The sequence below is a fragment of the Giraffa tippelskirchi genome, chromosome 2, assembly GCF_054371585.1.
Source record: "Giraffa tippelskirchi isolate mGirTip1 chromosome 2, T2T-mGirTip1v1.2.pri, whole genome shotgun sequence".
Taxonomy (NCBI): domain Eukaryota; kingdom Metazoa; phylum Chordata; class Mammalia; order Artiodactyla; family Giraffidae; genus Giraffa; species Giraffa tippelskirchi.
The window spans coordinates 11,344,487-11,372,018 of NC_137276.1; the positions used below are offsets into that span (position 1 = coordinate 11,344,487).

General features: G+C 47.5%; 1 protein-coding gene across 7 annotated transcripts in view; it reads right to left on the minus strand.

Annotated features, from left to right (window-relative positions):
• Positions 1-27,532, minus strand: part of PLPP4 (phospholipid phosphatase 4) — a 438,966-nt gene that overhangs the window by 134,401 nt on the left and 277,033 nt on the right. Inside the window, exon 1 of one of the 7 annotated variants that reach the window (XM_081535843.1) lies at positions 2,263-2,744. The exons of 4 other annotated variants lie outside the window; for them this stretch is intronic. Coding sequence is in view for 2 of the 3 variants with exons in the window: in XM_081535778.1 (XP_081391904.1) it covers positions 2,263-2,318 (56 nt within the window). In the remaining variant the exon portion in view is untranslated. Of the gene's footprint in view, positions 1-2,262; positions 2,745-27,532 lie in introns of those variants that run through there. 2 more of the 7 variants (XM_081535778.1, XM_081535853.1) reach the window with 2 other exon arrangements.

Here is a 27,532-nt window from a genome sequence, read left to right on the forward strand (position 1 = left end):
TCCTACTGAGACCACCATCTTCATGACTAGAGGTGGGTTCAAGCCACTGAAGCTTGCTATCAGATCAGCATCAGTGAAAGGAAGAATAAAACTCCCCCCATCCCCCAAAGCCAGCCTCTGTCATCTCGCCAGAAGCTTATCTAAGAAAACAAAGGGTCATCTGTATCTCGTGCTCCACACCAGTCCTTCCGGAAGTCGGAAGTCAGTATCTGCCTGATGATAACAGCATCTGAGCATCCAAGATTCCTACCCAGGGAGTTGAGCACAGATACGGAAGCTGGTCTTTGCAGGTAAAAGAGCCACAAGTTGGACACACACTGTTAATATTTCCAATTCAATACAAAACCAGGGAATCATCCAAAAATGCCATCAGCGCCCAAGATTTTGGGTGATAACAGATCCCCTCTGGGTGATAGCAGATCCCCCATTAGGTAATTAATACAAAGGGGAAGCTGGAGAAAAAAATATAAACTGCCTGGTTTTTACATAACATCTTTAGACGAAGCAAGAAGCACATAAAACGTAATTATCAAATTTCCAAATCCACTGCATGGACCATTCATTACGTATTTGTAAACACCACATAAATGTTTGGTGGAGGGGGGAGATATTTGAAGGAATGTTTGAAAATATACAAATATTTACATATCATTGGATCCCTTTTTTTTTTAAATTTGGCGATTGCCAGTGGCAAACAAAACTAGCAGCTGAAGAGCCTGCCTCATTTAATTTCAACATTACTCACACAAACATTCACCCAACAAATGGTAAATTTTGCTGTGCACAGAACACTGTTTTATCATTTCTATCACACAATACTTTAATGGGGCTCAGGCTAACTGCCAGTTGGAAGCTGTCTCCACCTGACCGCAAGGCAAGTACTAGTTTGAATGTATATTTCAAAGGTAGAAAAATATACTAAGAGGAGGGAAAAGTGTTTTCTGTTTTTTTCTGAAGTGCCTCAGGAACCACCCGAGTTCTTCTTCTTCCCACTGAATAACACTAGTGTTTAGTCAGAAGCTAGGGGAAGGGGGTTTCTGCATCTGGGGGAAGCTCACGGATTTTTTCTAGCAGTGTGAATGACACGCTGCTAGAAAAACACGCTGGATGAATTTAGTCCCTGGTAAAGAAAAACATGCCAGAAAGGGCATTTCTTTGCATGTGTATACCGTGGGTGAAGGAAACCGAAGTCATCTCACAGCCTCCCACCTGCCACCAAGGACTCCGGATTTGGGGCAGAAATTCAGAGAGAGGCCTCCTGTTTGGAATGGCTCAATGGGCTTTTTTTTTTTTTTTTTTTAAAGCAAATCCAGAAAGTTCATGCAACTTAAATATTTAAAATGTGTCTGAAAACAGCCCTGGGCAGAGGAGGAGAAAGAACCTGAACCCCTAACGGAGGGACAAGTGTAGACATGGGCGCCTGGGTGACTGGGAGATGACAGAAGGCTAGGAATGGGTCTGAGCGGATGTTCTGGGCTTGACTCTGAAGGGCAGAGACGCGACATCGCTGCTGCTTGGGCGCGGGGGAAGCTGAGGGGCAGCGGGTCCCCGGGGATAACAGTGGGGCTCAGACGTCTCTGAAAGAACCCATGCCAGATCCCTTTCCTCTTGCCAAACACCCGCCGCTCAGGGCCCCCGGGGCATCTCGCTGCTGCCCTAAGTGGACATGGACTCCGCATATGGAGCCCACATTCCGGGCTGCCGGCCCTCCGACTTCTCAGCCACCGCAGCAACAGTTTTCCGGCCGGAGAAGTACCCCAAATGCCTCCGGGGAAAATGCTCACCAGGACCCCCCAGCGCCAAAGCCAGGGGCGCGAAGAGAGATCCAGCCTGGCCCTGGGCACCGCGTGGATCCAGGAAGGATGCAGCCAGGAGCAGAGACTGCAAACGTCGAGCTCCGAAGATCACACACAGGGAGAAACTTCCTCAGGGCGCCAACGAGGGTGCGCGTCTGCGTCCCTGGGAGCATCCAGAATCCCCGGCAGGTGGTGCAGGGCCGGGGAAAGGTGCCGGCCAGAGGACCTGGCGCCATGAGGGTAACGGGAGCCGGCTCAGTCTCGCGCGCGGGGGTCCCTTCATGCGCAGAGTCCCAGCAAGGGGGCTAGAAGGGTCTCTCTAGGTCCCCTAGGACGCATCCCTGGGCGGGGAAGGGGCCCTCCAATCCAGGCCCCGGCGGGACGCAAACAAACTTGGGGTGCCCAGACGCTCGGTCCGTGGATCCCCGAGTCCTCGCGCCCCGACCCGCAGCGCGCCACTACTTACACGAAGACCCCGAAAAGCAGGGCTCGGACCCCGATCTCGATGGCCAGTTCTCGCATGGTGCGGCCGGAGCGGCTCCTGCGGTGGCGGCGGCGGCGGCTGGTGCTCTCGGTGGCTCCCGCAGCTCGGCCGGTGCCGGCTCACCAGACCCGGGGCGGCGAGGGAGGCGCGCTCCAGGCCGCGGGCGGGGGCGGGAGGCGGGTGCCGGGAGGGGCGGGCGGGCGGCGGGGAGGGCTCAGCCCAAGTCTCCCGCCGGAGGCTCCGGGGTTCGGGGACGCCGCGCCGACCTCCCTGGGCGCTCCCCGCCCCGCGGCCCCTGAGCCGAGCGGGAGGGCGCCTGGGGGACTCTCGGGTCCCCGGCGCCCGGCACCGCCTCCGCCCCCTGGGCCCGCCGCGCCTTGCGCTCGCGGGCGGGCGAGGGGAAGCCCGGGGAAGCCCGGCCGCCGCCGCCTCCCCTGCGCGCTCCCCGGCTCCCCCTCCAGTGGGCGGCCCCTGGGCTTGGCGCCCGGGCAGCGCGCTCGCTGAGTCTCTGCCTGCGGCCCCTCTGCGTCTCCTCGCTCGGCCTCAACTCTCGCTGCTCCCGGGGCTCTGGCTCCTTGGCACACGCACTCACGTGGGCAGGTAGTAGCGGAACGCTTTGAGGATTCTCTCGGGCTCCAGACAGCCCTGGCACCCACTGTTCGTGGCGGGCAGCGCTCCTTCCTATTTGTTCTCTGCCCTTCCTACATTTTTCTAACCTGGAATTGTTTCGTTCTTTCTTTTCCTAATAAGTTCCCCGAGATTACTCTCAAGCTTTGTTTTGCCTCCCAGAAGAGCCGGCCAGATTCCAGGGTCCTGGCACAGACTGAGGGCAAAGGGGAACCTGGCTCTTCGCCAAGCCACCAGCACCAGGCCAAAGGAAACCACCCTCACCCCCCACCCGGCGCAGCCCCCAAGCACCTCTGAAACGTGAAAGAGAGAGAGAGAGACTGGCACAGCCCCTACCTCAGCAGGTGGGCAGCGTCCCTCTTTGCTGACACAGCATCGTCATCAGCACCTGAGGCAGCAAGGGCTGCTGGGAAGACCAGGAGCCTCACCCAAAGGGTTCAGACTCAAAGGCCCAAGATCCTCACCGGTGACCCAAGGGTCAGGACCTCAAACCAGAGCCCAAGCAGGGGTTAGGTTTGCTTTCCCACCACCTTTCAGGATTATATGTTTCTCAGAATTTGAACCTCCTATTTTTATTAATTTAAAACAAATGGACATTCAAGATGCAAAACTCATATTAACCATAACCATCAGGTTGTCTCTGGGGAGCCCAGAACTCTCCTGGGTTTAGAGATCTAGGGAGATGGTAGTTTCTGGGAATGAGAAGCCAGAGTGCAGCCTCGGACAAGAGGGAGGGTAGGAAGAAGGAAGACCTTAGAAGGAGAGCTTAGGCATCAGCAGAGGGCAAACTGACTCTACCTCAGAAGAGACCCATGACAGATCCAAGATTCCAGAGCCAAGACATGTCAGGGACTAGGGAGAGAAAGGCAGAGAGACGAGGAACAGTCCAGGCTGTGTGGAAGGGACTCCATCCCAGAAGCCCCAGAGGCAGGCACTGCATCTAGTTAGCCTGTCACTGTATACATGATGTCTGGCACACTGTGCTTGGTAAGTATTTGGTGAATGAATGAATGAATGACTATGTATATCATGCATGTGGAGTGTCAGGTGTAGGTAGAGTAATGAGGACTTGGAGGAAGGAGGTGTGGGTCTGTTTTCTCTGTTCCCTGGGCCTTGCAACTACCCTGAACACAATGGATTGAGTAGAGGTATAGGAGAGTCCATATTCAACCCAGTGAACACTGCTGCTGCTGCTAAGTTGCTTCAGTCGTGTCCAACTCTGTGTGACCCCATAGACAGCAGCCCACCAGGCTCCCCCGTCCCTGGGATTCTCCAGGCAAGAACACTGGAGTGGGTTGCCATTTCCTTCTCCAATGCATGAAAGTGAAAAGTGAAAGTGAAGTTGCTCAGTCATATTCGACTCTTTGCAACCCCATGGACTGCAGCCTACCAGGCTCCTCCATCCATGGGATCTTCCAGGCAAGAGTACTGGAGTGGGGTGCCATTGCCTTCTCCTCAGTGAACACTAGGGACACAGATCCAAGACTGTCAGGTGGCCAGATTCCAGATTACTAACAAGAGCCCATGATATTAATACATCACTTACCTATGGGCATCAACTGAGCACAGCCTCTGCAAAGCTATGTGTTGGGTACGAGGACTCATAATCTAAATCTGCCCTCAAGCAGACAGACAGACAAGGAACCATGAAGAAACATTAAGGAACTTTGCAAAGCAGTACCAATCAGTCCCAAAGGAGTGCTTCTGAAAACTGGATCACTCTGAGATTGGAGGTTTGAGTCCTCCCTTTGGTCTGGGGTAGCCAGAGCACAAAGCCTTGTTGAGAAGAGTTGGTTCTTAAAAGGCCTAGGAAATTCCAAGTGAGGGCAAGAGCATAAATAGGTGAAGGGAGAAGAAGTAGAAGGGGTCTGGAGGGCAGAGTGGATCGAACTCTCTGGCAGTCAGAAGGGCAGACCAAGGTTAAGTTCATGGTCGAGACCTAATTTTGTTGGTGCTGCCCACCAGGGACTGTTACCAAGATCATTGATTTAGAATCGTTGTGCCACATGTTCCTGATCATTGCTTGCTTGTATTAGAGATGTCTAGAGAAGGAGTTTGAAAGGACATGTGACCACACTGCTGTCATCATTAAAAAGGGACTTTGAAACACACAGCTCTAAAGAGCTGCCCAGTTAACCCTCTCTTTTGATGCTTGAATTGATTTCTATGCTCTCCACTCAATGTGGCCATCCTGTTCAGATCAGAAATCCTGCTCCTGATAAAGAATTCACCCTTGAGGGAGTCTGTACCCTCTCCAGACAGCTCTGTCGAAATCTCTTCCCTATAGGGAATTACAACAACACACCATCCGGTAACATATAACAACGGATTAGTCCTATTCCACCTGTTCTCACCCTATGCCTGCTAGCTGCACCTAACTGATACCATCAGAACTTTTGTGGAGCAAGGAACAGATGGCTCAAGCCAAATTCATTTTAAAGAAGAAGAAGAATTGTAAAGTTCAGAAGAAGATCAGACTTCAGGCACAGCTGGATTCAGCATCCAACCAATGTCACTGGGACTTGATTCTTTCTTCCTCTCCACTCTATCTGCATTTGTATTGGCTTCAGTCTTGGGTTCCTGGTAACTCCAAGGTGATTGCAAGAATTCCAGCTTTCCATGCTCTCAGAATCAAATCTGATGGGAAAGACCTCTATCTTGAAGTCAGCAGCCCCAACAAAAGTGTCATTAAAGGTCACTGGCCCTGCCCAGCCCTGAACCAGTCACCATGGTCTGGGAATTATGATTGGATTGATTGTCTCAGGCCCAGGCCACATGTTTCATCCCTAAGCTGAGAATGGAAACTTCACCCACAGCTTCTGAGCTGACAATGGAAAAGTTGGGCCCACAAATGATGCTTTGGAGGAGGGAAAATGTTTCATGTAGAGCAAACAAACATGGACCTGGATACCCCCTTCCATGCCATAACCGTGCAGGTTGAAGAATGCTAGCATGCTTCCCTGAGTTCTTGTCCAGCCCCTCCATCTTTAAGCAGAAGAGTTACACACGGTAAGGCTGCCTTGCCTTTGTGTTGCCAGGCAGACTGGCAGAACTGCCTTTATACGAAGTGGTGATGTCACCCAGGGGCTCTTCTTCAGCTGCAGAGTCTCTTCCTTCTCCACTCCCTCTGGCAACTCTGTCATCTGCTCTAATCATCTCCTTTCTCGTTCACCAAAGCCAGCTGTCAAGGGAAAGCTCTAGCCTTCTTCATTACATGGTGGCTCAGATGGTAAAGAGTCTGCCTGCAATGCAGGAGATCCGGTTTCAATCACTGGGTTGGGAAGATCCCCTGGAGAAGAGAATGGCAACCCACTCCAGTATTCTTGCCTGGAGAATCTGGAGGAGTCTGATGGGCTAAAGTCCATGGGGCTGCAAAGAGTTGGACCCAAATGAATAACTCACACTTTCACTTTCTTCATTACATATCCTGGATCAGGATATTCCATGGGCTCACTCTCTCACACACACAGAACTGATTATTTAACGCGGGTCCCTCTTGAAGGGCAGTTCCCAGAAATGGCCTGAAGATGGCATCCTCTGTGTCCCAAATAGCACACAATGGGAGGCCACTCCCTTGTATGGAGGTGGCCGGCTCCAGCAACTGTCCAGCTGTGCATGAGTGTTCAGTCACTCAGTCCAACTCTTTGCAACCCCAGAGATTGTGTAGCCCACCAGGCTCCTCTGTCCATGAAATTTCCCAAGCAAGAACACTGTAGTGGGTTGCTGTTTCCTCCTCCAGGGGATCTTTCCAACTCAGGGATCGAACCCAAGTCTCCTGTGTATCCCGCATTGGCAGGAGAATTTTTTTTTTTTTTTTTTTTTACCACTGGCACTACCAGGGAAGTCTGGTCTAGCTGTGAACATGTGCCAAATAGTAGAGCCCTTCAAAGTGCCGTGATGCTACTGCAGCAATGAGTTGACAAGGGAGTGAAGTAAAGGTTAGGTAAAGCTGTCCAGCCAGGTACCCAGCTTGACAGCTTCAGCTGGGTCTTCAGAAGACCCCCATGGAACGTGATGAGTTCTCCCGTGAAGGAAGCATGGGTCAGAGGTTCTAGCAGTCTCAGAAACGTTCTATCATAAGAAATGAAATAAACATGCCAATTCCTTACCGAGATAAAGTGAGCACCATAACTGTAAAGTGTGAGACTGATCTTTGAAAAATCACTGCAGGACGCAAACTCTCAAATGAGTGCAGCTTCCTTTGGTGCCTCTGCGGCTGCACAACTTTTCAAAGTGCCACTTGGGGAAAAAGCTCTCATATTTCGTGCTGAGCTTATGGACATGCCGGGGAAATCACCCTTGGCCCTCCATAGTCATGCCTCTGTTGTTGGATTATTTTTTAAATCCCCAAATGGTGTCCAGTGTGGTGATCCCATATTGATCAGATTTGGGGCTATTTCTAAGAACCAACGCCACTTTCAGAAAACACATATCTGCAACAATTTCTTACCATTTCCAAAAGTTATACATTGTGTCTCAATGACTCCTACCTAGCTGCCCTAAGAGTGGGTCCTGGAAACAGGTAGCCAGCATAGCGATCCTTCCCTATAGAGACCCACACATCCACACCTTCCCTATAGAGACCCACACATCCACACTTTCCACTGTCGTTGCCTGGTGTGAACTTGCTGATGTGCAGAGATTGAAGAGGAATTTCAGAAGAGGTCATCAAGTTCAACTTGTTCCATAAATATCTTCCACAAGGGTCTCCATAAATATCTGTCTGCTTGAACACCTCCAGGGATGAGGAACTCATTCACTGCTCACTTCACCCCTGGAGAGATCTATTGTCCTTGATGTCTGAGTAGAAAGAGACTTGCCCGTAGCCTAAGGCATCCATGGGTCCAGCTGTGCTTTGAGGACCACACAATATATTTAATGCCTATTCTTCTACATTATGGCCCTTTAATTATCCCTCAACTGGAAACAGGAAACTGGAGATAGAGAGATGGAGATGAGAATGGAAGGAGGGAGGCAGAGAAAGAGAGAGGAAGAGAGAGTAGATCTTCTAGACAAGTTAAATCTTCTCAGATCTTGCACCTTCTGGTGGTAATATTTATTAGACCTCTGAGGATACAGAACTGCAGACCCAACACTGAAGTGCATTAAGCCAAATGCCACATAATAAAAGGGAATTTTTCTACTTCCTGGAACGAGATAAAGCACATTGAAAGTAACTTAACACCTTCCTGTCTTCAGAGCAGCTGTTAGGCCATCAAAGGAGAAAAACGTATGAATTGATGAAGTCTTCAGGAGAAAATGTTACTTCAGTTCTTAGAAAGCTTTATGTTAGAAACTTTCTTTTTTAGCAAGATTTTGTCTCTTGTTTTCAAATTCATCATGTGAAAAGTCTAACTATCACTACCTTTGCGTACGTGCCAGGTCACTTCCATTGTCTGACTCTTTTCGACCCTATGGACCCCTATGGAGCCCGCCAGGCTCCTCTATCCGTGGGATTTTCCAGGCAAGAATACTGGAGTGGGTTGCCATGCCCTCCTCCAGGGGATCTTCCCAACCTAGGGATCGAACCCACATCTCTTATGTCTCCTGCGTTGGTAGGCGGATTTTTTACCACTAGCACCACCTGGGAAGCCCTACCTTTACTTTGCCCAAAAAGAAATCTTTGTGTGGGAGCCACCAATAGGATTCTCACGAATATTCCTAATTAGAATCCTGGAATATATTAGTGCAAGGGAAAGGGAAAGTGAAAGTCACTCAGTCGTGTCCGACTCTTTGCAACCCCATGAACTATACAGTCTATGGAATTCTCCAGGCCAGAATACTGGAGTGGGTAACCTTTCCCTTCTCCAGGGGATCTTCCCAACCCAGAGATCGAACCCAGGTAGGTCTCCCACATTGCAGGCAGACTCTTTACCAGCTGAGCCACATGGGAAGCCTGCCAAGTTCAAGGGAAGGAAATTCAAAATTAAGAAGACTTGGTTCTTAGGGTGCAGCTATTTCTGCTCCTTCACTTGTGGGTGGTCCAGGGCCTTGCCAGGACCCCCACCCCCACCCCAGGGAGTCAGGGACACAGCCAGGAGCAGGACCCATGTCCCTTACTCACAATCCCGTGCTCTTGAAAGGCACTCAGCTGAGTCCTGGCTGACATCTGATTGTGATCGTGGTTTGTGTCTCCCTGATGGTTAATGATGCTGAGCATCTTTTCATGTGAGTTTTGGCCATTCTTTCATCTTTTCGTGTGAAGTATCTCCATGTATCTGTTGCCCATTTTTAAATTGGATTTTTGGTTTTTATTATTGATTTGAAGGAATTTTTAATATTTATCTGAACCCCAGTTCCTTCTTAGATGTACATATTATAAATATCTCCTACCTCTGCCTTAACTTTTTCTTTACAGTTCTTTTCAAAGAGCACACACTTTTAATTTTGATGAAATCCAATTTATCAATTTCCTCTTTTACACTTGCTCCTTTTGTGTGTGAAGAAATCTTTGCCTGTTCCATATCTGTGAATATTTCCCTTTGTGTTTTCCTCTAGAAGCTTTATAATAGCTTTTACGTGTAGATCTATGTTATGTCTCAAATTAATTTTTGCATGTGGTGTAAAGTAAGGGCTGAGGGACTCGCCTGGTGGTCCAGTGGTTAAGAATCTGCCTTACAATGCAGGGGACGTGAGTTCAATCCTTGGTTGAGGAACTAAGACCCCATGTGCCATGGAACAGCTAGAGAAGCCTGCTCATTGCAACAAAGACCCAATGTAGCCAAATTACAAAAATAAAATAAAATACAGTAGGGCTCTCAGCCAAATGAAAAATAAAATAAAGTAGGGGCTGAGATTCCTTTATTTGTAAGGATATTCGGTTACTCCAGCATTGCTTGTAAAGAATACAATCTTTTTCAGCTGAATTGCCTTGAAGCCTTTGCAAAAGCTGACCATTGTATGGGTTTCCTCAATTCTTTTCATTTTCTCCACCCGTCTCTTCGGGGTCCAGCTCTGTGCTAGCCAATATCAAGGGACTTGTACCAATGTTCATTACAGCTTTATGCATGATAACCGAATAGTAGAAACAACCCAAATATTTATTAACATAAACACAGATAATGGATAAATGGTGGCATATTAATACAATGAAATACTATGTGTGTGTGTTAAGTCGCTTCAATCATGTCCAACTCTTTGTGACCCTGTGGGCTGTAGCCCCCCAGGCTCCCCTGTCTGTGGAATTCTCCAGGCAAGAATACTGAAGTGGGTTGCCATGTCCTCCTCCAGCGAATCTTCCCAACCCAAGGATCGAACCCACATCTCATGTCTCCTGCATTGGCAGGCAGGTTCTTTACCTCTAGCACCACCTGGAAAGCCCAAAATGAAATACTATTTAGTGATAAGAGGGAATGAGCTACTGATACTTGCAAACACAAGAATAAACCTGAAAAGCATATTTTGAGCAAAAGAGACCAGACATAAAAGAGAGCATATCATAGGATTCTATTTATATGAGCTTCTAGAACAGGCAAACTGGGCTGTGGCAATAGAGAGCAAAAGGGCAGAGCTGAGAAGGTGACCCAGTGGAATTTCCTGAGGCGTTAGAAATACTCTATGCTTAGTTGAGGTGCTGGTCACATGGGTACATGCGGGCTTGATCCCTGGGTGGGGAAGATCCCCTAGAGGAGGGCATGGCAACCCACTCCAGTACTCTCTTTGCCTAGAGAATCCCATGGACAGAGGAGCCTGGTGGGCTACAGCCCATAGGGTCGCAAAGAGTTGGACACTAGTGAAGTGACTTAGCGTGCACGTACTTATCCAGTTCTATATTTTATATCTGTGTATTTAATGGTGTACAGGTTATATCTTCACTTTTTTTAAAAGAGGAAGAACCAGGGGAAGAATTAGGTCACAGGATGTGGGGGAATTCCCAGTGGGGCACCTCCAAGCAAACAATGCCAACTGCTCTGTTCATTCAAGTATTGTGAGTGCCACGGGGTCAGACACACTCGGCAAAACCGCCGTGCTTGTGCTTGTCTTTCAGAGACTCAAACAGAAAGGTCTCTTCTGGGGAATCTGGAAGCTGCCCAAAGGCTCCTTGTGAGGAGGCTCTCAGATAACAGCGAAGGTTGTTTTCCTGGCCTCTGACCTGACCAGCGAACTCAATACTCCAGCCCGTTCTTCCAGGTCAACTCTTCATTTGTTTTCAAAATTTTAGCCTTCATTAGCCAAAAATTTTCTTCCTGGGATCTTCTCACGCTGGTCACCTCCGTACCTTCACTCGGCTCCCCACCTGCATTCTTGTCCATCAGGAAACCAGGCTGCCTGGTCGGTGCTTTCTCTTCAACACCACCTCTTTCCTTATGTGTGCATGCTACTCCTGGCATGCTCAGTCATGTCTGACTCTTCGTGACCCCATGGACTGTAGCCCACCAGGCTCCTCTGTCCATGGGGATTCTCCAGGCAAGAATACTGGAGTGGGTTGCCATTTCCTCCTCCAGGGGATCTTCCTCACCCAAGGATGGAACCCGCGTCTCCTGACTCCTGTGTCTTCTGCATTGCAGGTGTATCCGTTATCATTTGAGCCATTGAGCAGTGCTGCAAAAATATCTACCAATGAGAAGCAAAATGTTCTCCTTAATGAACAGATTCTTCCAGGTCCTAACTGCTGTCCTGGGAATGAAGTTGGCTGCAGGGCTGGGCTGGAGAGCACATGCCTTCACTGGATAACTGAGTTATCCCCCCAAAACTGTGACCCTGGCTAAAGGCTATTAGTTCATCATTACAGCTTCATTTGTGTAGCCAGGAAATCTTTCCTCTTCAAAGATCCCCTTTTAAAGTAGACATTCTCCCAAGCAATTAACAACGATATCTTCTTTATCACATGTCAACTTGATGGTTACAACACTATTCCCATGCATCACTTCCTTGATCCTCACCACAAGATCATGTGGAAGAGGTATTATTATTGTTAATGTTATGATCTCCACCCCTTTTTCGGAAGAGAGAGCTCATGGTTATGTGTTCACCCAGACCACCTAGATGGTCTAGGGCAGAGCAGAACTAAGGGGTGAATCTTCCAGTAATAGGCTCCATGTCCTTTCCAGGGTGCCAAGGCTCCTGGTCCTCAGTACCCAAGTGAGGATTGATGGGCTGCTGGGAGAACAGAAAGAGAACACAAGACCAGTGCCTGGGGAAGGCAGGAAGACTGCATGTGGCAGGATGCTGGGGAGTGAGCAGAGGGGTGATAGGAAGGAAGGGGTGACCAGGCCCACCTTCATCTGCTCCATTGTTTGGCATACCCATCCCCACGCATGCATGCTCAGCTGCTCAGTTGTGTCTGACTCTTTGCAACACCACTGACTGTAGTCTGCCAGGCTTCTCTGTCCATGGGATTTCCCAGGCAAGAATACTGCAGTGGTTTGCCATTTCCTCCTCCAGGGGATCTTCCTGACCCAGGAATCAGACTCACGTCTCCTGCACCTTCTGTACTGGCAGGCAGATTCTTTATCACTGAACCACCTAGAAAGCCCATATCCATCCCCAGAGAACCTTAAATACCCCAGGAATTCAGAACATGCACATAGATGAAACCACTTCACTGAATCTTCCAGGCTAACAGGAAAATAAATTATGGTTTCTCTACTAGCAATTGATAGAAAACCTAACTCAAATTGACCTGGACAATGATCAGAGGGGAACTCTGGGCTCAGGAACAGCTTGATCCAGATTCAAAACAGTGTCATGAAGACTCAGTATCTTTTGCACATCACTCAATATAACTTCACTGTGGTCTTCATACTCAGCTCTACTCTCTCCTTGCTAGGCAGCTCCATCTTACAGCCTCTTAGGTTCAAGTTCAACAGAGAAAAAAAAGTGTGTGTGTGTGTTTCTTTGTTTTCCAATAGCTCTTGCAAAAGTCCTGAGATTTGCTCTGATTAGACCAGTTTGAGTCATGACAATGGACCCATTGTGGTGGGGAACTATGCTAACTGGGATAATTCTGGGTCATAAACCCATCCCTTTAACCCAAGAGGATCAAGAGTAGAAAAGGGACAGAACCTTGAGCTAACGTTGGTTACTGTTAACAAGTAAGGTGAATGGATATGGAGAAAGCAAATTTCAAATTCTCACCACACAACAAGATCCCCACCACACAGATCTCACTAGAAGGCAATCACCAACAGAACAGGGTTGTTTCCATGTTCAGTGCTATGGCCCCTAGAAAAATACCTGGCACAGAGTACAATGGGTACTCAGTAAATAGTGATATTTATCATACAAATAAATAAATGAGTGAAACTCTAGCTGCTAATATGGTATCACATGGTTTGTTTTGCTTATCCCTTTCTTGGCCCAAACTAAACTTTCAGGAAAAAACTGGGTGCACAGCCACCTCCAACAGTTATGCCTTTTCGTGTTACATTCATCCATCTGAAAGTCATTTGCCGCTTGAGCTTAAATCAGACAACACATGCCATCTTCCACCATGGTACAAGTGACACTGATGTATTAACTTGTATTAAGACTGCACCTTGGAGCCTACCTTCTAAAGAAATCTTTCCACCCTTTGTTCTTCCTCAAAGAGACTCAGGAGAATCTATTGCAAGGGGACAATGTGTTTATAGCAGCAATGGACAGATATACACTCATAGTGGCACAACAGCCCCACACAGCACTGCCAGTGAAACAGCATAGGCTTCTGAATTTCCACAAGCCATTGCTCTGTAGCTGTAGTCTTTGCAGTCAAGGAACTGGAATAAAGGTTGTGTTATCTGAATTGCTACTCACCAACTTCTCTAAATGTTACTCTCTGTCTGGGGCTTCCGTGGTGGCTCAGCTGTAAAGAATCCGCCTGCCAATGCAGGAGGCGCAGGTTTGATCCCTGGATAGAGAAGATCCCATCGAGAAAGAAAATGGCAACCCACTCCAGTATTCTTGCCTGGGAAACCCCACGGATAGAGGAGCCTGGCAGGCTACAGCCCATGGGATCACAAGTCGGACACAGCTTAGCCACTAAACAACAACAATGGAGTTCTCTAATCATAATGTATCTATAACACCGGGACTTCAAGAATAAAGAAAAAACCATACTGTTTGTAAAGTCTGGAATTTATTTTATTTTTCTGAGAAGAGTGCCCATAATTTTTATCTGTTCCTCAGAAAGCTTCATAGGAAAAAAAAACAGTCAAGAACATCTGCTTTAGTGGTTATAAGATCAAATCACCTGTGAGTCTAATAAGGTTTAATCAGCAGCAACAGCAGCCTTGTGCCCCAGAGGCATTAAACAGCTTTTTTTTTTTTTAATGATTCCAGTTGAATAACAAAGATTCCCTCCCATAGTCAGACTTGAAATCAGGTCTATCTGAGCATCTAACCTAAGTCAACCAAAACACCCAACCTATATTTGAATAAACTGAGGGCCCCTGATCATGAGGAAAGAGGAGTGAAGTGGCCTGGAGTGGAGTTGCGGGTCCACGCAGAAAGTGATGGAAGTGTTAGTTGCTCAGTCTCCAACTCTTTGTGACCCCATAGACTGTCCATGGGATTTCCTCCTCTGTCCATGGGATTTCCCAGGCAAGAATACTAGAGTGTGTTGCCAGTTCCTTCCCCAGGGGATCTTCCCATCCCAGGGATGGAACTCAGGTCTCCTGGATTGCAGGCAGATTCTTTACCATCTGAGTCATCAGGGAAGCCCAAGGTGGGTCCACCCAGGTGTCCCTAAAGGCTGACATTTCAAAACCATCCACAATGAAGGTTCTCTTCCCAAAAGGAAGACCCACCTTCTCAGAACAACTGTCCTTGGGGCTTTGTCCTGTATCATCCACACTTTCTTCCCTAACCTTCTCCATTAAGACCTTAGAGGCATTTAAACAAGATTCCCAAGACTGGGTCAGCACAAGGATGACCAGTCCAGACAAACCAAAGGACTGGCATTTGATGACCAGTTACTAATGACCACTTTTGGGAAATCTCTTGACTCGGAAATAGTGGAGGCCCATTGTTTTTCTTGTTGTTCAGTCGCCCAGTTGGGTCCAATTCTTCGCAACCCAATGGACTACAGCACGCCATGCTGTTTTTCCATCCAGCATCAATTTATCCTGGACAACTAACGAACAGTCCCTCATTTTCTTCTGGGAACAACTGTGGTGTAAAAACCTAAAGCTAAGATCCAGTAGTATGTGTTGTGTGGACATCTGGTGAAACCAGGAGGGGCTCAAATGGCCTCGTTTCTAATCTCCCTCCCTGCTCTGCTGTTGTGCATAGGCATCCTAGGCAATGCTCTCCTTGTCACATGGGAACCAGGCACAGTTTCTGCTTATCCCAAAGGCCAGGTTTCTGGCCTGCAAAATTATTCCAACAGGCCGATCACATCTTCCCGTGGAAACCAGGGTTCACCCCTCTTGCCCATGCTATTCCTGAGTGCAACCCTCACATGGCCCCATGTGCCATGCTGTGCCCTCCTTCCTGGGACTGGGACTGCATGTGACTACTGTCTTATCTGTCCAGTGTCATAGGTCATGTGTCCTATGTTGGCCATCCTTATAACCCCAGGTCAGGAAACCCTCCCTGGCCAAAGAGGGAAACAGGAGGTGATTAAGACAATCACCACACTCATACCTTGTGTTCCCAAGCTAACCTCACCCTAGCCTCAAAGATGTGACTTTGACTCAGACCTGGCCAATCAGAGAACACATTCTCCCAGCCACAGTGATTGGTCAGGGCTGGACACGTGACTGGGTTAGAACCAATGAGATTTGATGCAACATCTCATCCTAGTGCTGAGAAAGGTACTTTTCTTCTTTCATCTTAGACCTTGGAGGAGATGGGACTGGAGCTGGTACGTTTTCACCACACAGATACTGAGAATTAAGCTACCATGGAAGAGAGAAGGGATAAGGTTTAGAGAGCTCAGGCCCCATTGACATTGTAAGGGGCCCTGGGGGAAGTTATGCCTAAAGCTACTAAGACTTTCGAGTTATCTAAGTCACAGCATTCTTGGTTTTGGTTAAGACAGTTTGCTTGGGTTTTATTTTATTTTTTTTTGTCATGGAGATGTTTGCCAAATATCTACCATGTGCCATGCACTGCTAAGAGATATGTGTGGGACACAGAGGTATAGGGCCCACAGAGGTTTAGTGAGCGAGATCAACATCCACAAAGCACAGAGCTAATGAGTAAGGACTGCATTCGATGGCACTGATGCAGGCAGGGATCGTTGAGAGTGACTATTCTGTCCATCTATCAGTTGTAGAATAAAATTCCATTCCAGAATGACTCCCTCTCTCATAGCCTCTAGTGATCCATGTGCATGACCAGGAACCGTCAGCAGCAGACAGGAGGAGAAAGTGATGTCACCAGAACAAAGCTGGCTCCTTCCCACTTTACCTGAAGCTCATCTCCTTATTCAATTTACAGGTCTGTTTTATAACTTTCCAGGACACAAGATGTTCTGACACCTGAATAATAAGTGATATTCACAAGATGTTTTCCCCTTCTCCTTGCCAAGGGTGCTAATGAGAATAGGTGCCATACATGCCCTCTTCCCAGCCTTTGTCCAGGTAGTAAGGTGATGGTCCTCCCTCTCTTTCAAGTTCATCATCAGTAGAGCTAGACAACCACAATGCCCTCAACCTACACAGAGAGAAAGCAAAATAGAGATGCCAACAGCCCAGAAGAGTTCCTTCAGTTTCGTCCTGGTGAGTTGAAACAGAAAGTTAATGCTAGGCCAGAGGCTCAGTGGTCTCACCAGGCAGGACAGCCAGACAGCTGTAATCACTAAGAGCATCTCCAGAGCAGGGGACCCTGGATAGGGGGATGGGCAGATGAGGGGTTCAGCCATTCACTAAGAGAAACAGCCCACAGGGGATGGGCCTGCACTAGCAATTACCACACTGAGGTTTTTTATTACAAACACAGTTCCAAAGATCTACTGGTAATAGATAAAAATTTAGAGAAGTTGGATCTCTATGGGTGACAGGTGCTATATATGCTACCCATTGACTGACTTGTTGTAAAAGTAGGGAACATGCCTGTACATGATTCTTCACCAATTTTTACTGAGTCCTATCAACACTGTGAAGATAAAAAGATACCTTCTTCCAAGAGGAAGTGAAGTGAAGTGAAAGTCACTCAGTTGTGTCCGACTCTTTAAGACCCCACGGACCACACAGTCCGTGGAATTCTCCAGGCCAGAATACTGGAGTGGGTAGCCTTTCCCTTCTCCAAGGGATCTTCCCAACCCAGGGATCAAATCCAGGTCTCCCTCATTGCAGGTAAAAGTCCTTTATTTTCAGGCCTGCTTTATCCACGCCATTAGGAATAGCTAACACATTTGGGGAATGAATGAGGCACAGCTTGTACACTGCAGTTAAGCCATCAGAGAATCCTTTGGAGTCAGAAGATAGATTTGAACCCCAGCTCTGCCTCTCTTTCACTGTGTGATCTTGAGCAAATGACTTAACCTCTCTGTGCTTCTTTCCCTATAAAAAGGTAATTATATCTGCCTCACAGAGCATTTGCGGTGCCCAGGGAGATGAAGCATGTGAGTGCTGCATACCACGCACAGGACATGGTCAGTGCTGGGAAAACAAAGCTGCAGGTACTGCAGACTGGAAGACAGAGGGGCCAGGAGTTGTGCAGGCTAAACACCAGAATACGGTGGTTTTGAACCTGGCTCTGCTTCAAGGCGCTGTAGTCAAATGGGTGCTGTTTTAAAATATATTTTAAGCACCTTAAAAACTGTAATAAAAAAAGAACACACACCTACTAAATCTTAACATACCCAAGATTGCTAGAGTGTGAACTGGTGCAGCCGCATAAACTCATTTTTGTGTGAACTTTGGGAAAGAACGCGTCTTCCATCCCTGTGTTGGCCTGATCTTCATAGGAAGGTGGCACCAATTAGGCACCAATGCACTCTGGTGGGTGGTTTTAAAAAATCCAGCTTCTGCACATTTCTTCGGCTCTAATGCACAAATGAGGACACCACTGCCTGCCCAGGGCCTGCCCTTGTCACTTCAAAGCAGTCAGCAGTGCCACCACAGGTGAACGTAGGGGCATTCACACCACGCACCCGATGCAGCCGTCTCATCAAGGTAACCCTGTATGCTGGGCCAGGAGAGGTATTGCTTTTCTCAAAGGATCCTGCTGCTTCTTGCTTGATCTCCAGAATGGAAAATGGTTTAAATCTGGGGTGCTTCTCAGGTGAAATCTGAAACTGGCTCCCACACACAGAGGGCCAGGAGAGATGGACGGAGAGGCAGACCTCTCCAGGTGGGCTGTTGTTGTTTATTCCTAAGTTGTGTCTGACTCTTCATGACCCCATGGACTACAGCCCACCAGGCTCCTCTGTCCATGGGATTTCCCAGCAAGAAGACTGGAGTGGGCTGCCATTTCCTGCTCCAGGGGATCTTCCCAATCCAGGGATCAAGCTCACGTCTCCTGCTTCGCAGGCAAGTTCTTTACCACTAAGCCCCCAGGGAAGCCAGATGGGTAGGTGGCAGGTTTAATAAGCACATGAACTTACGAGGCTTGCCTTGGGTGGTCAGTTCAGTTCAGTCATTCAGTCGTGTCCGAATCTGTGACCCTATGGGCTGCAGCACGCCAGGCTTCCCTGTCCATCACCAACTTCAGGAGCTTGCTCAAACTCATGTCCATCGAGTTGGTGATGCCATCCAACCATCTCATCCTCTGTCGTCCCCTTCTCCCGCCTTCAGTCTTTCCCAGCATCAGGGTCTTTTCCAGTGAGTCAGTTCTTTGCATCAGGTGGCCAAAGAATTGGAGTTTCAGCTTCAGCATCAGTCCTTCCAATGAATATTCAGGACTGATTTCCTTTAGGATGGACTGGATGGATCTCCTTGCAGTCCAAGGGACTCTCAAGAGTCTTCTCCAACACCACACAAGATGAGTTTATCTCTACACCCACTCACCAGAGTCTTAAAAGTTTGTGCAGAGGCCTTAACAGGGTTCAGTCACGTATACTGTCCAGATGGTCTCAACAATGCATGACTCTCAAGTCTATGACCTTGAAAACAGCTCCCATTGTGAGAACGGTGGGCAGAAGACAGAGTCCAAAGACAGGGCAGGGGTGAGGAGCCCAATTCCAATCGAAGTCAACAAGCATCACTTCCTCTCGATGACCCCTCCCCCATTAAGTGCTTGTTAGACCTTGTTGATGATTAGACCTTGTCAATCTGAAAGTAATCATTACCCATTTCTCATGCTTTCGGGAGTTTAACTGAAGAACGCATACTGTAACTGCAAGGTGAGATCTTAAAAGCCCATTGATAATGCTACTACCATGTGTAAAACAGATAGCAAGAAGCTGCTGTAGGGAGCTCAGCTCGGTGCTCTGTGATGACCTAGAGGGGTGGGGTGGGAAAAGCAGTAGAGAGGCTCAAGAGGGAGGGGAGATATGTCTACATATGACTGATCTTGATGCTGTACTGCAGAAACTAACACACTGTAAAGCAATTACATTCCAATCTTTGAGGTCCAAAAAATAAAATAAAATGCCAAACCTAGAAGAAAAAAAAATTGTTAGATTTGTAACTGTGTGCCTGTGTGTAAAGGGCTTCCCAGGTGGCTCAGTGGTAAAGAACCTGCCTGCCACTGCAGGGAACACGGGTTCGATCTCTGGGTCAGGAAGATCCTGTGAAGAAGGAAATGGCAACCTACTCCAGTATTCTTGCCTGAGAAATCCCACAGACAGAGGAGCCTGGCGGGCTACAGTCCATGGGGTTGCAAGAGAGTCAGACACAACTCAGCAACAAAACAACAAACCCCTGTGTGAAAAGAGTCTTTTTCTCTCCCATGCAAACCAAACAGACCAAAGTAAATGGGGTAACAACGCTTAGTCCCGGCTCCTCTAGAGTCTGGCCCTGAGACAAGGGTCCAAGTGCTTGCAGCTTATTTAGGAACTGATCCCTCTGCCTGCCCCCAGCAAGAAGCCCTGCAGGAAGGTGAGAAAATGAGACTGGGAAGGGATCAAGCAGGTGACCACTATGGTCTGCCAAAACTCAGTTCCGCCAGGGAACTCGAGCAGGGAGCATCTCAGGGTCACCCCACCCTCACCCCCACCTCAGAGCCAGGGTTCTTATCCACCAATTATTGTCAGTCTTGGGGAGCTGAAGGGCACTTCTGGGCATTTTCTTCCTCCTCTGAGCTCCGGCCAAGCACATGACAATGACCAGAGAAAGCCCCCAGCCAAAAGTTGCAGGTGTTTGCAGCTGGAAGCCAGGATGCCTCTTACAGAAGAGGTGGTGAATACTGAGGGGTGTAGGTGAGGTGTGAACAGTATTGGATACCCCCTCCTCTTTCCACCAACTTTGATAACAGCTCAGGGTGCCGGGAACCTTACCTATGACACCTTGTGTGATCCTCACACCCACCCCATGAAAAAGATACCATTCCTGTGCCCATTTTAAAGATGAGTAAACTGAGACTTAGAGAGATTAAAGAACTAGCTCGTGATGCCATCAGTCAATACAATCAACTACAGCACTCGAACCTGGAGCTATCTGACTCAAACTCTTTGCCCCTTATCATGCCACCGAGTTTCAGCCTCATTCATTCTCATGTATGATGTTAACTAGTTGGTTACTCTGATTTCTATTCCATAGCAGACTAGAAACAGAAGATGTCAGGCAGACACATGGCTGCTGCATGCCAGCACTCAGGGATGATGGATCAATCTTGCTGTAGAACAGCTCAGCCCAATGACGAACACCCACCACAAATAATCATTTAAAGCTTAAATGATGTTCAGTACCTCCCAGACAGAACCTCAGGATGCTATGAGGTTTCTGAAGGACTTCCAATAAGAATCACAAGCTACGTCTAGGTTTGTGCTTCAGAAGAGTCTATCTCAATGATCTGATTATCCATGCCCTGGCAGAGCTGAGTTCCCCATTGCAGAATTTTTAAGCCAATGTGATGAGTCCAGAGCAGAGAGAGGGAAAGGGCTGAAGGGCCAAGGGGATCATTTTGGGAGGAAGGCAGTTCGGCCTTGTGGGTAGTTGGGATTAGCAAGGCCACACTCAGGAGGAGGAGGCCTGCAAGGGTGGGTGCAGCAGCAGCTCAGCTGATAGCTCATGACACCCCTGCGGGAACAGGACCGGAACCGGAGAGGCTGCAAGACTAAATTAAGGGGGAGCCGCATGAAGAGAAAGCACCTCCTTTTATCTTCAAAGCTCTTTGCAAAAACTGAATCTGAAAACAGTCTGACCTCCTAGGAAGCACTACACGGGAGGGCTTCTGCCAGCCAGTTTTAAAGGAGAAGTGAGATGGAGGCGGCCTGATGGGGCCAGAACCAAGGAAGAGGCCAGAACCAAGAAAGAAGCATCCTTTAAAGCAGTGCTCTGGTCTGACCACCCACCACTGCTCCCAAGAGGGCTACAACTTTGAAAATCTCCTTCAAAGGGAATAGGCTGCAGACCATTCGCTTCAGTCACAGCCTTGGAAATAGACATCTGTTTTGGAAACACACACGACAACTCTCACCTAACTGTTAGCTCCTTGTCCATTAGGGAGGGGGCGGTTCCTACAAGCTGCTGCCTCTGTGGTTCTGGTCATGCTGCCTAGTGACTCTTAAATCCACATTATAAACCTGTCAGACAATTAATAGCAGCACCTGCCTCTCGGGCTTCCCTGGTGGCTCAGATGGTAAAGAATCTGCTGGCAATGCAGAAGACCCAGGTTTGATCTCTGGGTTGGGAAGGTCCCTTAAAGAAGGGGATGGCTACTCACTCCAGTAGTCTTGCCTGGAGAATCCCATGGACAGAGGAGCCTGGGGGGCTACAGTCTATGGGGCTGCAAAGAGTCAGACATGACTGAATGACTAACACATACACACACACACACATAAACCTGCCTCTCACCGGACATCAAATGAAATTCACCAGGAGTTCTCTCCTGCTCTGCCCTGGTTTAACCAACTCTGCAATGACACACTGGAAACAATATAAATGCAACACACAGACCGGGAGCAATGGTTAACACAAAAGTTTGAAGCTTACAAGGTTCTCATCTTCCATCCCACCATCATCATTATTTTCTGTGATTTCAAATCATCTGGTGGAATTTCTCAGTTGCATTCAATTAAAAAAAACTCTGCCCAAAAGATTTATGAAGCATGTCCTTGTGGGAGAAAATGTGAGAACTTCTAAACTGATGGACTGCAAGAGTAAACTCAGCCTCCAGAGGATTTACGAAGCGCTTGGCCAGTGATTCCAGGGTTTCAGCCATTCACTCAGTGCATCTCAAGCTGAGTGTCACTCAAGCAGCAGGGGCCACGCCAGTTATGGAGTATCAGACCAGACTCAGCAGGGGAAGGTAAGAAAGGGTCATTGCTTTTTATTATTAAAATCCCCTGCTGGAGGACTTGTACGCCGATGTTTTTAGCAGCATTATTCACAACAGCCAAAAGATGGAAGAAATCCAAGGGTCCACAGATAGAGGAATGGATAAACAAAGTATGATTAAACATAAAATGGAATTTTATTCAGCCTTTGGAAGAAGGAAATGCTGACAGCTGCTACAACATGGATGAATCTTGAGGATATTATCCAAAGTGGAATAAGCCAACACAAGAAAATAAGCATTATATGATTCCACTTATAATAAGAGGGACCTGGAGGAGTCAAATTCATGGAGATGTTACCGAGTCCAGGCTCATTCTGCTTGCCACACTCTAGGCCAATGAATCCAAGAGGAGGTGTTGAGGCAAGGAATATGACTTTATTTGGAAAGCCAGCTGACTGAGAAGATGGCAGACTAGTGTCTCAAAATAATCATCTTGTCGAGGTTTGGATGCCAGGTTCTTTTATGGATCAGAGATGGGGGGAGGTGAGAACCAGTAAGAAGGACATTTAATCTTGCTAGTATCTCCTAGAATCCTCCCCAGGGGGTTGTGTTAATTTCTTTTTTCCTGCAATCTACAGGTGGACAGGCTTATGAACAAAGGCACTTTAGTTTAAGGGTCAGGGAGTGCTTAGTTGCTCAGTTGTGTCCGATTCTTTGCGACCTCATGGACTGTAGCCCCCGCCAGGCTCCTCTGTCTATGGGGATGCTCCAGGCAAGAATACTGGAGTGGGTTGCCATGCCCTCCTCCAGGGGTCTTCCCAACCCAGGGATTGAATCCAGGTCTCCCGTATTGCAGGTGGATTCTTTACCATCTGAGCCAACATGGAAGGGTCAGGGAGAAGGGGCAGGATTCTCTGAGGCAGGATATTATGTGTGATTATAATGACAAAAGTGGCAGAAAGCAAGTCAAAGAAACAGTTTCACCATGGAGTCAGAACTGACTTCTCCCTGCAACAGAGAAGACGGTAGCACGGTCTGGGGGTGGGGAGGAGAATGGAATGTTAGGATTCAATGGGCATGGGGTTTCACTTTGGGAGGATGAAAACTTTCCACAGGTGGTTGGTGGTGATGGTTATTAAACAATGAGAGCACACTGAATGCCACAAAACTGTACACTTAAAAGTGGTAAATTTTATGTTATTTCTCTTTTACCACAATGATAAACAAAGAGTCCCCTGCTGGAAGAATTTCCCATTGTGCTGTTTTTCCACCAACCAAAGAACCATGCACAGCAATGATGCACACCATCCCACAAAACTCAGACTGTTTACCATTTTGTTCTCATTGCCATTCTCATCCGCATTTTCTCTTCATCTTTTCTGTGCCTGACGAGGTGTTCTTTTTTAGAAACTGACTTTTTCTAAGTTGGAAGCACCACGGAGTACACTTTTTACTGGATATAACAAACAAAAAACAGAAGGAAAAAAAAAAACAACACTGGGTTATAGTATCCTAACACTAACATTCCAGGCTTCCTATTTCAAAAGTTTGTCACAGAGACTCACATTGGGTTACACTTTTTAATACAGCATGGTAAAAGCTCTGATTTCTTTTTGGCTTAAGATTTTAGGCATATATAACTTTCTGCTTAATGACCTCAGAGCAAGTTATCTAATTTTTCATAATATGCAAGGAATGAAGAGGTCAAATGGAGAAAATGACTTAATGTTTTCGAAGCTCTCTGCACTTCATAAATTCATCCTTTAATGCCATCATGCATATCTATCTGGCAGCATTTTTTTCACTTTCTTCCTTTCAAAAGGGACTTGGTGCCAGCAAAAAAAAAAAAAAAAAATTACACAGAAAATTCTAAAACAATAAAGACAAATTACGTCCCCCTTTAAAAAGACAGAAGTAGAATTTCCAAAAGTGGGTTCCATGAACTGCCTGTATTAGAATCGCAAATGTGCTGATTAAAGATGTAGGTGCCCCACTGAGTCAGAATCTCTGGGGTGCTGGCCCTGAATCCACTTTTTAGAATATTTCACAAGGTCCCTGGTAACTGAGGGAAGGCTGGACTGAGGCAAGATGGTGGACAAGACACAACTGGATTTGCTCAGCAGGGCTGCACGTCAACAGGCTGGCTAGGGAGAGCAGACACGTGAGCCCAGGGCCTCACCTCCTTGAGGCCCAACCCAGGTGCCTCTCCTATTTGCCTCGTGGCCCCAGCCTTCCACATCCAGCATCCTCAGACATCCCCACTGGTTGACTTCAAGCGGACAGCAGACACTGTGCTCTCAGCACACTTACTTAATAATCACAAAGAAGTAATGGCCAGTCTGGGCAGGAGCCTCCACTGCCCTCCTTTGGCCTCTGACTGGCCTCACCACTGTGGGCACTGCCCTTACCAGAGCTGCTGCCAGGCTGCACCTCATTCAACCAGAGCCCCTTTCCAGGCCTGCTGGAGTGGTGGGACCAGGGTGAGCAATGGAGCTTGGTCTTAAGGACTCAGTCTCAACCACTGCTTGTGGCCACCTTGGACCTGTGCTGTCTGGCATGGGCTGGGAGGGACAGGGCAGCGTCAGTTTCCAGCACGCTCTCTCTGCCCTTTAATTGCTTTAAGACAGGGGTCTCCAACCTCCCAGATCTAATGCCTGATGATCTGAGGAGGCGCCGATGTGATTATAATAGAAATAAAGTGCACAACGAACATAATGTGCTTGAATCACTCCGAAACCATCCCCTCCCCCACCCCCACCCCCAGTCCATGGAAAATGTTTCTCCTAGGAAGCCCATCCCTTGTGCCAAAAAGGTTGGGGACTGCTACTTTAAGACAATACTTTTCATGGCTCTGTGAATTACTTACTCATTTATTTATAAGTACTTATATAGCACTTTCTATGTTCCAGAAACCTTCTAGTGCTTTATAAATATTAACTCATTCAATTCTTATAAAAACATTGAAGCAGAGACTCTTTGCACTCAGTCGTGTCTGACTCTTTGTGACCCCATGGACTGTAGCCCGCTAGTCTCCTCTTTCCACGGAATTTTCCAGGCGAGAATACTGGAGTGGGCTGCCATTCCTTCTCCAGGATCTCCCTGATTCAGGGATCGAACGTGCATCTCTTGCGTCTCCTGCATTAGCAGGCGGACTCTTTACCACTAGCACAACCTGGGAAGCCCTAGAGACTCTTTACCCTTATTTGAAACTGGGACAGCCAAAGCACAGGGAAGTTCAGAACTTTGCCCACAGTTGTAAACTGGCAGAACCGATTCAAGCCAAGATGGTCTATCTTCACAATCTGTACCAAGCTGTTTAAATAGGGTATATATGAATTAAAGGCAAAATACAGCTCATCAATAAAAACACAGAGGGTATTAAATTCTGGTTACTGTTCCCTATCCTGAGGCTTTGTTGAAAGAGGAAATTAGAGAGCATCTTTGAGAGGTGTTAAAGGAAAAAGCACAGAACTGAAGCTTTCTCATTGGTACTGCTGGAACTGAACAAGAACCGAAAAACAAGCCGCTTTCTCATTTTGCCGGTGCCGGTGCCACTTGAGGCCACCAGGTGCACAACTGAGGGCATCTTTTAGGGAAACAACCTCCTGATAAATTATTGCTTTGTACTTAGCCCACCTTTCTACTTTCTTTTCCTATAGCTTAAATCTCTTCTTCATATCTATGCCTGCTGTGGATTCACTGAAAAGATCTTATCTTTTTTGTTGCAAACTGACATCTTAGCCCTAGTCACACGTGAATCCATGCGAGTTGAGTCTGACAACACCTTTATAGTTGAGTATCTCCAGTCAACACACAGCATCCGGAGAGGTCACACGGGTCAACACACAGGTCTAGGAGAGTAGTTTTCAATACGTGGTATCTGACCAGCAGGAGCAGCGTCACTCAAGAACCTGTTAGAAGGACGAATTCTCTGTCCCACCCCAGAGCTACCAAATCAAAACCTGTGGACTAGAGCCCTATGTTCTGTGTTTTAACAATTCTCTGAATTTAAGAAAACTAGTCTAGAAAAAAATAACCAAATACCATGCATACACTAATAAAAAAAATAATGTCAATTTCTTACTATGAGTTAGGTTTCTAAGAGTTTATCTGGGATTAAATACTGGTTCTACATTGTACTGCCTATATGGTTTTAGGCAAGCCATTAACCTCTGTAAATCTCAGTTTTCTGTAAGATGGGAATAACAAGACTTGATGTTACCTGGATTAGACGGAAAATATGCATCCAGAATGCTGACAGCACATAGAACATGACAAATACTCAAGATATGTCTGTGTTAGTATCTATAACTGTGGTCATCTTCATGGGTGCAACAGCATGTGTTAAGGAATATTTTAAAAGGAGAAGGACTGTGTTATGGGTGGGAATTCTCAGAGAATACCCAGGCAAAGATTGGAGACAGATTCCATTTTGTTCAAAATATGTGCCTGACCTAGAGGGGGTGGGACTGGGATGGGGGTGGGAGAGAAGCTCCAGAGGGAGGAGATATATGTGTGTGTGTGTATATATATACACGGAGAACCGATTCACGCTGTCGTACAGCAGAAACCAGCACAACACTGTAAAGCAGTTATTCTCCAACTTAAAAAAAAAACAAAACCATGAGACTATCTGGCCAAACCCTTCCCCCACTGGCCTATTAACCTAGAGCATCAGCATCCCTGACTTTCAAGATCCCTAGAATGCAGAGATGGTCCTTTCGATAGACCCTGCCAGTCAGACTCTTCTCCTCCCCAGGAAGTCTGTGAATTCAGTGGCTGGGGGAGGGGATGGGGTTCAAGAAGGACCCGATAAACAGGGATGGGGGATGAGGAGGAAGATGGGACCATCCTGGGCAGAGCCCAGGTCCAGGGTCTTCCCCTCCACCACCGCCCCCCCCCCAAGACCTCTGTCCTCCTGTGGCCACCGTGGTCCGCCTTGAAAACATGCTACTCTCCTGTCTCTGGACACAAACCTTTCCCTCAAACCCTCCCACCCAGGCTGGAATTTTCCAACCCAAACGGTACTAAATCCAAAGGTGAGAAGAGATGGGGGAAAGAAAATAAGCATGAAGAAATCAGGGAAAACTAATGCAAATCCCAGACAACCAGCGGTGCTCACCAAGGAATGGGATCTGACCCTACAACAACAGCTCCACAAGTTTCGGTGAGTTGATTTTTCTCGTTAAACTGGAATAACAGGGTAATCCCAAGGGAAGTGCTACCAGCCAAGGAGAGCCCTCATTGATCCAAAGGCTCTTTTGTTATGGCATCTGAATTCCTAACCCTAACCTATCTCTCTTCATTCTTCCCACTTGGTCCTTTGGGCTAAGCTGGCTTAGTGGGAAAGAATCCTCTTGCCATTGCAGGAGACACA